Source organism: Suillus paluster (genome assembly GCF_016628075.1).
Source record: "Suillus paluster strain FC165 chromosome Unknown EDB91scaffold_97, whole genome shotgun sequence".
Taxonomy (NCBI): Eukaryota; Fungi; Basidiomycota; class Agaricomycetes; order Boletales; family Suillaceae; genus Suillus; species Suillus paluster.
Genome location: NW_024537657.1, coordinates 91,539 through 104,918, shown reverse-complemented (window position 1 = coordinate 104,918; position 13,380 = coordinate 91,539). Strand labels below are relative to the sequence as shown.

The following is a 13,380-nucleotide window of genomic DNA, read 5'->3' as shown; positions in this document are numbered from 1 at the left end:
GACTGCATGAGTTGCAGAGTATTGAAGGGGCTGTGCAGCTGTGTTTGGCAAAACCCTTGGATCCAAACAACGTTATTGAAGGCTTTGAACTTTCCATCCACGACGCCTACTCCCAGTGTGGGTCAGTGACACATGTACCCCCCACGCACGAACTCGTTGCATTTGAATGAACCTCCAATGGCTGCTGCATTTTGTGCTATAACCGAGCTTTTTTAGCGCGACAATCAGGCTGCCGCGTCGGGAACCACCTGTCAGCTACAATTAGACTGTCATGTTTCAAATTTCGTCGCTCTGCCAGATTTAAATTGCCATCTCTCGGTTTTCTACTTCCACGGAGAAATCCAATGTCAACTCGCGTTGGCTCATTGAATATCAGGATATTAAGGCGCTTTCTGCACCATGTGCCATCATATACCTGCGTTAGACAAATCCACCTGCAGGTTGGCAATCGGTATTTGATATTTTGCGAGGAACCGTCGCAAATTTCCACCACAAGGCCTGCCAACATCCCGAAATAGGCTTAGTGCACCCAGTGTGTCTATTTTTTATCTATACAGCTTGGCAGGTTGGCCGGTATTCTAGCGCCCACGTATGAAATCCCGCAGGTGCAAAGTCAGCACCGGCAAATATTTACCTATCATGACAAGCAGTCTTCTAGATTCATCACTTGATCACAGATTATCGGCGTATCAAACACGTCTTGGTGACAGTTCATTTTTCCACCTCCACATCCACATCCACGTCGTCGCCGGGAACATGTACGTGGCCGCAATGTACATGCCAACAACCAAATCTGTCTTGCTATCAGTTACCCCTATTTGCGTTTACACCGCCAGCTTGGTGAGCTATGCGTGTTTTGCAGATATAAAGGAAGTCAGCGTGTATTGTACTTCTCACAACTCCTGCTGATATCCTCTCATCTAAACACTCGTGCCATAATTTGCAATGTCTGAACGTATGTGGTCCGTTCGATATGCATGACGTCTTCGCTCATTGTCCCTCCAGACCCCCGCACCGACTTGAACAATCTTTTGCAGGCCATTTATGGTCCTGGGGCCCTTGACCATGTCCGATGGGAGGTCTTTTCGCAAGGCCCTCCCAGCTGTCTAACATGGTTTGCAACCATCTATAGTACGTCTGTCTATTAGAAAGTCAAAGATGCACACTAACCAATACGACAGTCGACGATATGAATCACGGCTATGCTCAAGCACGCACAAGAGGTGCTGCTCAGGACTCGGCTGCATACCAGGCTTATAATCACTTAAGACGTGAAAGGCGTCGATGAACTGCGGCGCCTTCATACTGATATTACATATGACATGCCTCCATTTTCATCATGAAGGTCTTCCGAGTTCGACGTGTACATAGTTTGATACTCATACTTTTCAACCATCATATAGTCGTGATAGCTAAAAGACTTTTTGGCCTGAACCCAGCTCTGGATTCTCGTCTCTACGGTTTGCAGATTTGCTCGTATGAATGTTCCGCATATTTCATCCAGCATGTCAAATTGACGAGGCCAGGTTGAATTCGCAAGCGCTCTGCTTGTTCACTGTCTAAATGGTTGGTGGAAAAACAACTCTCGAGTGTTGACGGGACTGAAGATATTATCTCTCAAATTGATGTATATAGAATCTGCTGGGGGAGATCAAGTCGAGTTTAACGTGCTACTAATCACTAAGAGCCGATTCAGGGGCTGTGCAGCGTTGTTTGGCAAAGCCCTTAGATCCAAACATCTGAATAATACTTGCATGACCAGCCGATAAGCCGTAGATAGAGGGACTAGTAAATCTGGGTTTGAATTTGGTTGCTGAGCGGATTCTCAGGACAACGTGATGTATAAGCCTTTTCGGGGATATTAAATATCACGTGAACTTCTGCCAAGGCCTTTGCAAAGTATCGCTAAATCTTTGCGATCGCGACGTTCGAGTACATTGATTGCTGCGCAGCTTCGTTCGACGGTCGTCGCTGCCCCTTGTAAACAACTCGTTCGTTCGTTCGTTCTGCTAGCTATTACTATTGTGCTACTGCTTTCTTTATTCTATCACTCTGGTCACTGCAGCCTGCAACTATGATCCGAAGCTCTTCAATGATTGGCTTGCCTCATAGACGAGCTGGTCACCAGTCTAATTTGAATTGCCGACTCGGACTGTGGTTAGGTTGCCGCGGAAGACAGCATGTAATACTCTATATATGTCGACAATACATGTTATTACAAAGGTGAACACACGGAAACGTAAATAGCTTGATGAAGGAGTACGATTTTGATTGCGAGCGGAAGAAAAGGACATGGCGAGATATACAAGCGTATAAATACAGCCGATTCATGCGCTAAGAATCATCGTGGTAGTGTCCACGAGGGAAACATATTTTGTCGAGGAATTTGTTACAGTCACCTTGTATGCTCGAGTCCGAATCAGAGTCGTGGTAGGTGACGAAATGTGATGGGGATGCGTGTGATGATGGACCTGCAGCTGCTTGAGCTCCGTGTCCATTTATACCTTGCAATGAGGGCACTCCCTGTCCCGACGCAGCTTGAATTGATGTACCCGGCTGCACAGGAACATCTTGGGAAGGTGTGGTACCCCCCTTGGATGAACAACTTGCGTGTGCTGCCGCGGGAAGAGCGCCGCTTGTCGTTTCCAATGGTTTTGTCTTGCGTACGCGCTTCATTGCGACGAGTCTCTGTTATTCGGTCTTTAGTAAACACAAAGTTATGTACGAGATGCACTGAACGTTACCTGGAACCCACGCGCGGGGTATATCTCAACGACCTCGGGATGAGTATTTGCTGCAGTCATGTTGGAGGAAGTGGTACCCTTCCGTCGAATGTGCGTTAGCCAACTATTGTCTTCGCTGTCGAGCTTGGCGGAGGAACCGGGATCATTAGGCGGGGTGTTAGTGTCGGCAGGAGGTTCATCGCGTTGTTCACCTGTATCTTCGTTATTTTTGCTGGCGCCAAGGGGAGCTTTGGCGGAACACTGACGCCCATCATGATGAGGTGATAGTGCGCGACATTCGAGACAAGACTTACATCAACATCATGGTTGATTTCCTCGACGTCTTCGCCTGCTCGAACCTTCCCTTTTGGTGCTAATTGGTTGGTTGTAGGGTGCCCAGGCGAGTTTGCGAGAGCACGTGTGAATAAACTGCGCTTGGTACGCTCGTCTGTAGTGGACTCGTTTGCTCGTCGGTGTCGAGATATGACGTTCCATAAGCCGCGACCTGAAAACAGGGGAGGGAGATGGGGGACAGATGATGCCAATGGAAGAGATGGCTCAGAAGACTACGAATGATGATTGTCAGTCCCAGCCACTATGCATGATCAAAACGAGTATTACCCCCAAAAAATTGTCGTATAGATTGTTGTTAACCTCCTCTATGATATCATCACCACCTGTAGCATCGGCCTGTGATATTGCTATGAGCAAGGCAAAACAGGTAGTCAAATGTAAGATACTAACGTTGAGGCAAGAAGATCCTGCAGCTGAGGATCCGGGTCGAGTTTCCTGCTGTATAGCTTGCCTGTGATCCTGTTGAAGTATGGGTGGTACAAGCTCAGGAGCTATGTCTTTGACCATCCAGAGAGTGAGTTTCTTGTCGAATCCACCATATGCCAGGTATGTTCCATCTCGAGAGAATGAGACACAGTAAGTCCAATATTTGAGGATATTCTGCCGGTGAATTGGCTGGCCGAGTGGCTGATGGGACTTTGTATCCCATAACTGTGCAATCCCATCGCCCACACACGCCAGGACATTGTTTGTAGGTGAAAGTGCGATGGAATACAAGAGATAGCTGTGCTGGAAGTGATGCAACAATCTGCCTGTTTTGCTATCGAAAACGCGTGCGAATGTGTCGGAAACGAAGTAGATTTTGCTGCTGTCCGACGACCACACCAACGACCTCACAGATAATCTCAGGCCTTTGATGGGGCCGACGACAAGCTCGCCGATCTTCGCGTCCCATATATAGATTGTGTCGTTCCACCCGCCTGATGCAATCCTGTCGCCTGAAGGTGAATATGCAAGAGCAAGCACCCATTCTTGCTTCGTCTTAATCGGGCCCACTTCAACTTTTCCGGTTTTTGCTTCTCGAATGAGGATTGTGCCATCGCTGGACCCGCTGGCGAGATAGTATCCACTGGGAGACCACGAGAGTGACCGCACCACCCTCCTATGACCGGTCCAAACACCTTCCATCATCTCCCCTTCAGTGTTCCATCGCTGAACACTTCCGTCCTCCCTCCCGCACGCAATCGTCTTCCCGTCCGGTGAAAGCGCCAGTGCCCATATTTCTCCACCGTTCCCCTTCCATGGTTTACCGACAAGAAGTCCCGTGTTGCAGTTCCACTTGCGCATCGTGCCATCCCGTGAACCACTCACGATATGGACGTTGTCGTCCAAGAAGACAAAACTCCATATAGGCTTCTCATGTCCTTGAAATTCGTGCTTGAGAGTTAATCTTATGGATTCCGCTGGGCTTGAAACTTCCTTGCGGGTCCGCCTGGCGAATAATCTAGACATAGCTCAGCGTCTAGATTAATCAATATGACTCTGACCCCTGTGAATCGTGGTCAATTAAGGGGGCAAATAGTCGACCAGTACTCACTGGTCGGTCTGCTTATCGCTTGCTTGGGGGCAAGATAGCAAGATGGGTGAGCTTTATGTGTCACGTCTCTTGGCGTTAGTTCATCGCAGGCTATGCGGCTAATCAGAAATTCCTTCTGACACGCCCCCACATTCCGGTTTATTTTTGATCGTTTGTGCTTCGGAAGTGACTGCGAGTACAGCTTCAAGTGACCTGATAATAGCCCATCATCGGTACACATTCATGGTATATCTATACAGGAGTGAAAACCCAAGAATCAAAGTAAGAACTGACATTGAAGTCCAAAGAGAGAAAGGAACGAGACGCTGAACCTGCGAGTCTACAGAATGTATGGTCGACGAGTAACGCAATTTGTAGTACAACGAATGTGAGCTTATACATACAACACGAGTTTATGATGCCCTTCGTTAGTCCGATAACCCACATACCCAAGCCCTCTCCCAATCTTGACAATGTACACAAAAATGTACGCAAGTACGCGTCATCGTAACTTGAACATCATCCAGCGAAAAATGTTCTCCACCAGCAGGGAACATCAGCAGCTTCACTTGCACGTTCGTCCCGCGAAAAAAAAAATATGCATTGACCGGGACTTTGATATGCGGCAGGGCCAGTGAGACGGTTGGAAAGCCTTCAAAGCATCTCACCAATCCCCTGGACGTTTCAAGTCTGGACTACGTGTTGTCCTATTCACCTGAAAGAGTCTGATGTCAGAAGCTCAGATATAAAGTTGATTTTTTGACCTTTGCTGATGAGGTGAGAGATGAATGCTTCCATCCCTCATCTTATCACCCGCAAGGAAAGCACATCCTTGGGGAGTGAGCTCGAGGGGGAGCCATCGAGAGATAAATGTTCAATACCCCGACACCGTCAAAGTTTTTGTCCTCCAGTGAGTCGCCTGTCAATTCTGGAACTCTGTCGCGTCTCCAGAGTTGTCAGGCGGGCTGGCGCGGAGGGCTTCGTCGCTGTGAACTTACTTTCATGTCCTGCGGGCCACGATGACAAAATCCTTTATTATTATCCACACAGACAATACTCTAGGACGTGTAAATCTCCTGCAAAGTGCGCAGCGTCTGACGACAAGGTGGAAGGGGAAGAGAGTAGGTCAAGAGAAATAGAGTTGATAGAGTTGAATAAAGAGTCAAGGCGAAGGACTGAGTGCGCGTGGACTGGATCAAACTGCAGATCAAATCGATAAGGCTCTAAGACGTGACATGCAAACCTGAGCATGAAATCCAGTGGCTCGAGTATCGTAGATACCAGGATGAAAGAAACTGAAAGAGTCAAAGGGACAAAGGGTGCGTGCAATGAGGTACAACTCGCGTAATGATGGTGATGACGTGAAATGTGAAAAGGTGAAACGTTACGAGTTCGGTACTAACGGAAATGCATCTGATGTGATATCGGATCATCGGACGTGTATCCAAAGCGGACGCCTTGCTCTTCGAAGAGGTATCGGACGGGGCATAAATGCTAGAGGAAGCGCCATCTTACAGCAGGTGACATGATGAACGTAATGGGAGGTGAAATGGAGGGCGACACGTACATGAATGATGACAGGACCCATTTCGGTAGCAGGAAGTTATGCCACGTCGGCGATAGGCAGCCACAATATTAAACATGAAAGCTATGCACATGCAAGGAAGTTCAAAAAAAATGATGCGATGGTGGAGCAAGAGTTGAAAGTGCTCTTTGGTAATAAGTTGTGCGTACTCGCGATGAATCACATCCGGAACCACAGCAAAGGCCGCGACATGGAGACCTCGTGTCTCCAGCAACGTTTCTTGTCTAAATAAAGCTGAGTCCAGGTGATACGACCAAAGGGGCTTACAGGAATATCTACCATCACGGCATGGTCGGTTAGATCTGTTATATCACTGATCGTTTAGTTGTGTGTAGGTACTGCGATATCGAAAGAGCATCTCACATCTATTACATCTCCCCCTGGGCCCTGTTCACTACCTGCTGAGAGGAGATGGGCGCCAAGTTCTATTTTGTAGAGAAAAGAACATCCTGCGCAATGGAAATTATACACTCACGTGCGTACAAGCTGGGACTCAAGAGGACTCGGGGGAAGAACCTGTCTCTGCGTCCGAGTCTGCGGTAGTCTATGGTCGTTAAGCTTGACCCTTCCGCAATAACTCTTCAAACCCGTCGTCGTCAAGACTCTACAAACTTATGCAGTACTAAGAGCAGTCGCATGCGGATCGCGTCTGCCGCACCGCCACGCGTCACCGACGTCATTACGACGGTTTATCGTATAAACGTAGTCAGTTGGTTGTTGAGAGATCTAGTCGTTTCCCTATCGAAGGAGATTACAAGTAGTTAGTGTCAGAAGGAAAAGTCGGACCCTGATACGTACCTCAGGTGATAAATCCAGCGAGCTTTCGATATTGGATTCGTTTACCAGTCATGAGAAAACATAGATCTGGAGGCTGATCAGTGTATTTTTGAACTTCTCGACATCATGTGCTAATCCAATGCCAATATTTACCTCACCTTACTTGCATACTGAATGTTCCGACCCTTTAGTACAGCGAGTTTGTGTATAGCTTCAGCCTGGTAGAGCAGTTCGTGGTTATGTTTGTGGTCACTATACAAGTGAAATAGGCGCTCAATCTTATCACAAATCAGGCTCTAGACAAACCGTGACGCGCTGCCGCGTGTTTGGATCCCAAATTTTCTATCAAACCTCTTTGTACACGACTTTCACGACCATCCATCCTTTGTCTCTTTCTCTTTCTACACCTACCTGAGGTCTGTGCTTTTTTTGCCATTCTATAAGCTAGAATTGACGTGAAAAAAACCCAATTAACTGATCATCATGAACACACAGATGGATCTTCAATCACTCGCGAACTTATTCGCGACAACTTACAATCCTGATCCTAATGTACAGAAGACAGGCGAGCTCCAAATACGCAAGGTAACGCCCTTTTCTCCTTTGACCAGCGATCATCGCGCTGATCGCGCTTGCAGATCGGTGCACAGGAGGGCATGCTTACCGCCCTTCTGCAGATCATCGCATCCGACGGCGTTGAATTGTACGTCCTTTTGCAAACTGATTTACGATACTTAAAATACTCACTTCACGACAGAGCTACTCGCCAAGCTTGTAGTGTTTACCTCAAGAACCGCGTACATACCTCCTACATCCTCCCGCCAAATCCACGCCCAGACCACGTTCCAATCGCTCTATCTGATCGCACCGCTCTAAAGACCCATATCCTTCCCCTCCTCGCTGCCAGTCCCAGCCGCTCCATCACCGTCCAGCTCGCAGCGACCCTCAAGGACCTTGTGGCGCATGACTTTCCCGAACGTTGGTCCACCCTCTTGGATGACGTGAAGAGGCTCTTGGGAAGTGGAGACGTGAGAGAAGTCGGAGCTGGTGTCGTGGCCGCACTCGAGTGTGTTAGAGCGTTCAGGTGCGCGTTATTGAGATATCTTCGTATTGCTCTAACAAACGCGCAGATTCCGTCAAAAACCTGACATTCTGCCCGGCATTATCACCACACTTTTCCCTACACTCGTCACCATCGCTGATGGCATGCTCAATACCTCTCCTTCCCAACCCGCATCTCAGGAGATCCCTGCCATGCTGCACTTGATTTTGAAGACGTACAAAACTGCGATTATCGTGAACCTTTCCCCACACCAACAGAGCCCCGAATCGCTCGTGCCTTGGGGAAGGCTCTTATTCCGTGTTGTTGAAATGACTGTCCCTCCGGAGGGTGTTCCATCTGATGAAGAGGACCGGGAGAGATGTGAATGGTGGAAGGCTAAGAAGTGGGCGTACGGAATTCTCGGCCGACTATTCCATCGGTGGGTTTTTTCTTTACAGAACCAATCACGCGCGTTTCTAAGAGCATTGTAGCTTCGGCAATCCCTCTCAGCTCCCATCGCCGATGCAGAACGAGTATGGCATATTTGCCGAGCATTTCGTGACTACCTTCGCGCCTGAAATCTTCAAGGTGTACCTCCACCAAGTCGAGCTATACGTGTCTGGACAAGCATGGCTCGGCAAGAAATGCCAATACCAGATCTTCCAGTTTTTCACTGAATGGTGCGCATTATCTCCCATTTTTCGGATCGTGTTGCGCTGACGCGTTTCTCTGCAGTATTAAACCCAAGTCAACATGGATACTTCTGAAACCCCATGTTGACAGCCTCGTGGCCAACTTTGCATTCCCCCAGCTCACCTTCAACGCACACAAACAGACCATGTGGGAGGCCGATCCCGTAGAATACGTCCGTGCCAGCGTCGGTGAGTTTCTTTCTCCCGTTTTCCTTATCTCCATATCTTACATGCACGACAGACGAATACGAAAACTTTTCGTCTCCTGTGAGTGGCGCGACCTCGTTCCTCCTCTCCCTCGCAAGCAACCGCACAAAAACGTCCTTCCTCTCGATGCTTCAGTTCATCAACACCGTCTTGCGCTCGTACGTCTTACGTGTCATTCATTCTCCTGTGTCCGTTAACTCACGAGAATGTGATGCAGGAGTCCTTCGCCAGCTCAGCGCTTCGGCGCGCTTACGATGACAGCAGTGCTCGGCCCCTTCATCGTACGCCATCCTGAGGTTAAAGGAAGCATAGAGCAGTTCATGGTGCAGTACGTCCTACCGGAGTTCACAGCGCAGGAGCCATACTTGCGAAGTGCAGTATGTCTTTTTACTCCCTTTTTATCTCTCCATCTCCTCGAGCTGACGCGATTTTAGGCATGCGAAGTGCTAGGTGTGGTGACAAAGGCTGGTATCACGTGGTCTAGTGAAGAGGTGGGCATTGCAAACAAATCGTTGCTTTGGTGTTGATGTCCATTTTGCTTAGAACTTGAACAACCACTCTCGCGCTGTTGCGGTGGCTTTGGACGACCGCGAACTCCCAGTACGTGTGCAGGCCGCGCTGGCTATCACCGAGCTGGTTGTAGTTCACGACGCTGGTATATTGCAAATCCCCTCACTTTATCCTGTGTCTAACTAACTTTGATTCCAAAGTCAGGGACGCTGTTTCTCCGCAAGTTGGCAAGGTCGTGCAAGGTGCGTTTCATTCCAATTCACGCTGACAAAGTCGCCATTTCTGATGGCGGTGGTTGCAGATCTTCTCAAGCTCTCCGATGAGACAGACCTCGATATCCTCAATCACAGCATGGAAGCTATGGTCGACCGCTTCCAAAACGAGCTTCTTCCCGTGGCCTCTCAACTCACCGCACGTCTGGTGAGCGCCTTATCCCTTAGTCTCTACGATACCCTGATGGAATGTGTTTAGTGTGAATCTTACTTACGCCTTGCGAGAGAAGGCTTGGCGCAGCAAAACGAAGCAGTTCTGGACCACCTCGATGTGGACTCGCTCGTGTCGGACGGCGAAGATGACAAAGTATACGGCGCTATGGGCGTCGCCAAGACTATTGGGACTGTACGTACTTTCCCGTCAGAAAGTTCATGTCCATGCATCTCACGAGCTGCGCAGGTTGTTTCGTGCATCGACTCCTCGCCTGAAATTCTTTCACAAGTGCAAGAGGTAATCATACCCATCATCCGGTTCACCCTTGAGAATAAGTTGATCGGTGCGTCTGCTCTTATTTTTCCGTGAGCGATGCTGATACCAGAGCGTTTGTAGATTTGTTCGATAATATGTACGACCTCGTAGACGCCCTTACCTTCCGTCTTCACGCTATATCTCCGAATATGTGGCCGGTGTTCGAGTTGACGTATGATCTCTTCAAAGGGGATGCTGTTGATTTCCTTGATGGTGCGGGCTACGACTTCCTATATAGCTTCGTACTTGTATCTGACCGAGATGGTGATTTGCAGAAATGCTTCCCTCGTTGGACAACTTCGTGTCGTATGGTACAGAGGTGTTGAAGGCCCGCCCCGACTACAGGCAGAAGGTGCTCGACATGTACCGCACGGCTATGACGAGCCCACAGCTGGGGGACAACGACAAGATCAACGGGTGTAAGCTAGCAGAGTCGATGCTCCTCAACTTGCACGGCCATGTTGACGATGTACGTATTTGATTTCAATTTCATGTTTCTCACCTGCGACTCCCTCATCCCACCTGCGCAGCTCATGCAAGACATTATCGCAATTGCCGCTGATCACATCGACAAAGGCGAGACTGCTTCCTTCCGGCTTGCTAACCTCGAAGTTCTCATCAACGCCGTGCTTTACAACGCCTCTGCTGCGTTACACTTTATGGAGGCTTACAAGCCTGGACTTGCGCGCGTGTTCTTCGATCGCTGGTTCGCAGCTATCAACACCGATAACAAGCTCCCTCGCGTGCACGACAAGAAACTGAGCATTTTGGCGCTGTGTAAGTTGTTGGAGATGGAGGCTGGTGCGATTCCGGAGGGGTTGAGGGATGGGTGGCCTGAGATTGTGGGTGGTGCTTTGAATATCTTCAAGACGCTGCCTCAGGCCGTTGCGAGTGGGTTGCTGTCTTTGGTTTGGGTGGCGATTTGGCTAACGTTATGGTGTGGTTTTGTAGAGCGTAAGACGTTGGAGGACCAGCTTGTTGAAGGGGATGATGATGACGATGAAGACGAGACGAGGTATCTGAATCTCGAGGGAGAGGAAGATGGTAAACGTGCTTTGCCTTGTTGTCTGTTCACACCCGCTGACACTCCTGTTTAGAGGACGTCTGGGACGAAGATTCCGCGTATCTCGAGATCTTAGCAAAGGAGGTTCGTCGCAGACCCCTCGCTCTTGCAACCTACCACTTACGCAAACATTCTAGGGTGCTCGTCTGAGAGAAAAATCCGAGAAAGCAGCAACCGGGGACGACGAGTCAGATACATCTGAAGAATCAGAGATTGAAGAAGAACTTGGGTTTTTCAGTTTGCTAGACACGATCAACCCGTATGTTACGTTTAAGCAGGCATTGCAAAGTGCGTTTATGCTCTTCTTATCCTAACCGGACTCGAACTGATGCTGGTCGGACCCACAGCATTCCAGAATCAAAACGCTGCTCTATACCAGGCTGCGACCACGATGCTCACGGTTGAGCGACAGACTATGCTTATGGAGGTGGTGGCGATGGCGCAGAGCCAGGTTGGGGCATAGTTGAGGTTGTACTAATATTTGTCTGTTTTACATAGTTGTTGTGGTGGTTGTGGTATTTCGGCTTGTTCAATGGGTCATTGACATTGTGCGCTTTGTACTTATACGAGGGAATGGCTGTCTTGCATATAGTGGTCTGCCTATGTCCTAGGAAAGACTACATGCATTGCGCATACATCATCCCTTATTGTGAAGGCCCGGGACCGATCGGTGCTGCTGGCCCTTCGGACCTCTATATATAGCAGTGACTTTAGGCGCCAAACACATCACTTTGAAGTGCTTTTCAACCTTTTTCGACGATTCTACCGTCTACGCCCGCACATCACGTATGTATTTCTGCAGTGACATTTATTTATTGTCAGATTTGCGAACGCCGAAAAGGAGTCGATCAAGACAGAGTACATATGCGTCGAGGTCCCAGCTGGCAGTGGAACTTCGAAGATGTGATGAAGAATTCGGCCACTCCCCGATCGTGCATCACGAAGGAAGCCCGATGCCAATTTGAGCAGCACTACACCTAGCAGCGCTTCTCCAATACAAACTACCACTTCAGTGCTTACAGTTGACCTTCTCTATTTCTCGCTAGCCATGCCAGACATGATTCAAAAATCACCCGCCTTTGTATTGGAGCTACTCTGCACAAAGGATTGCAACCAACCATCTAGCTCATATCAAGATCCTGTCAAACCGATTGAAGGCTACGACCATGACACCAGTTCTATTCTATTCACGTGCCGCGCCTTTCGGGAGCCTGTTGTGTGTTTGGGAGATCTGAAAATGTCCTTCGTTAGGGTGACTATATTGCTAGCGAGGAAGATGGAAGGTGACCTTATGTATTCTTTTTTGCCTTCTCTGGTGCCAGAAGGAGAAGAAGCCGAGATCGCCAAGTCCTATCTACGACGTTGACCTCATCAATGCCGAAGAAGAGGAAGACATTCTGGATCTTCCCGTACCTACCACCAGGTGTTATTGTGATGCTTATCGGTCTGTTTGACGAGGTATCTGATATAACTATCTTGTAGGGTCAGTCAATTGTCCCCAAAAGACAAAATCGAATCATCATCATGACCGTCCCGCTTATAAGCGTGAATGCTCAAAAGCGCAGTCGTAGGCATCACTTACTGTTCAACGTTTCATGCCCATATTTTCTCAAGAAGCTGCAGTAAGATGTCGGTACAACCATCGATGTTCGTTGACGGTATACTGAGGCCAACAAGTTTGGAAGAGTGGGACTTTGGAACGTGGTGGGAAGGTTCTCCCCTACCAGCAAGCGGGAAGAGTGTGCGAGCCATGAGGAAGTGTTCGATGTTCGGAAGGTTGTATCAAAAAGCCAAGAAGTAGATCGCGGGGGATATAATGCTGGATTGACTGGAAGGTTCCTCATACTGATCGGTGATCAGTGAATGGAGATATGCATGGCGGGAGATGGGGTAGGATGCATGTCATATAGAGTACCACGAACAGTTCGTGATCCAGCACCTTGTCGGGACGAGGGAGTAAGGGCGTCATTCCGGTTGAGCAGTGACCCGAGATGATATTTCTGGACCCTGGCGCCTATGAGTAGCCCACAGCCACATTCCGATAATCAGTTGCAAGCTGTAGATGCACCGCACCAGCAACTCACCCCCATCACAGACCATCACTCCAGTGACAGGTAGGTCGCTCGGCTTCTCCTCCTGGCCGTATTTAACTTTCAGCTAGGTATGAAGA

The 13,380-nt window shown here is 48.8% G+C and overlaps 4 protein-coding genes across 4 annotated transcripts; 3 read left to right on the top strand and 1 right to left on the bottom strand.

Moving 5' to 3' along the window:
- Positions 1-474: 474 nt before the first annotated feature.
- Positions 475-1,105, top strand: EDB91DRAFT_896281 (uncharacterized protein). Its single transcript, XM_041328769.1, has 2 exons — positions 475-955; positions 1,006-1,105. Exon 1 carries the CDS (start codon positions 592-594, stop codon positions 907-909), a length of 318 nt encoding a protein of 105 aa, XP_041171696.1. The 5' UTR covers positions 475-591; the 3' UTR covers positions 910-955; positions 1,006-1,105.
- Positions 778-1,544, top strand: EDB91DRAFT_1350368 (uncharacterized protein). The gene is made up of 3 exons (XM_041326058.1): positions 778-955; positions 1,006-1,131; positions 1,182-1,544. Exons 1-3 carry the CDS (start codon positions 946-948, stop codon positions 1,286-1,288), a joined length of 243 nt encoding a protein of 80 aa, XP_041171695.1. The 5' UTR covers positions 778-945; the 3' UTR covers positions 1,289-1,544.
- Positions 1,545-1,922: 378 nt separating this feature from the next.
- Positions 1,923-4,971, bottom strand: EDB91DRAFT_896128 (WD40-repeat-containing domain protein). The gene is made up of 5 exons (XM_041328768.1): positions 3,468-4,971; positions 3,345-3,413; positions 3,038-3,289; positions 2,745-2,984; positions 1,923-2,688 (listed from the first exon to the last, which is right to left on the bottom strand). Exons 1-5 carry the CDS (start codon positions 4,527-4,529, stop codon positions 2,335-2,337), a joined length of 1,977 nt encoding a protein of 658 aa, XP_041171694.1. The 5' UTR covers positions 4,530-4,971; the 3' UTR covers positions 1,923-2,334.
- Positions 4,972-7,249: 2,278 nt separating this feature from the next.
- On the top strand, positions 7,250-11,904 carry EDB91DRAFT_1208339 (armadillo-type protein). Its single transcript, XM_041320734.1, has 22 exons — positions 7,250-7,371; positions 7,451-7,540; positions 7,594-7,658; positions 7,713-8,039; positions 8,086-8,436; positions 8,489-8,677; positions 8,733-8,878; positions 8,931-9,054; positions 9,114-9,273; positions 9,331-9,387; positions 9,440-9,551; positions 9,607-9,648; positions 9,708-9,826; positions 9,878-10,024; positions 10,079-10,175; positions 10,229-10,360; positions 10,423-10,616; positions 10,678-11,038; positions 11,099-11,191; positions 11,245-11,294; positions 11,348-11,498; positions 11,558-11,904. Exons 2-22 carry the CDS (start codon positions 7,451-7,453, stop codon positions 11,671-11,673), a joined length of 3,123 nt encoding a protein of 1,040 aa, XP_041171693.1. The 5' UTR covers positions 7,250-7,371; the 3' UTR covers positions 11,674-11,904.
- Positions 11,905-13,380: the final 1,476 nt, after the last annotated feature.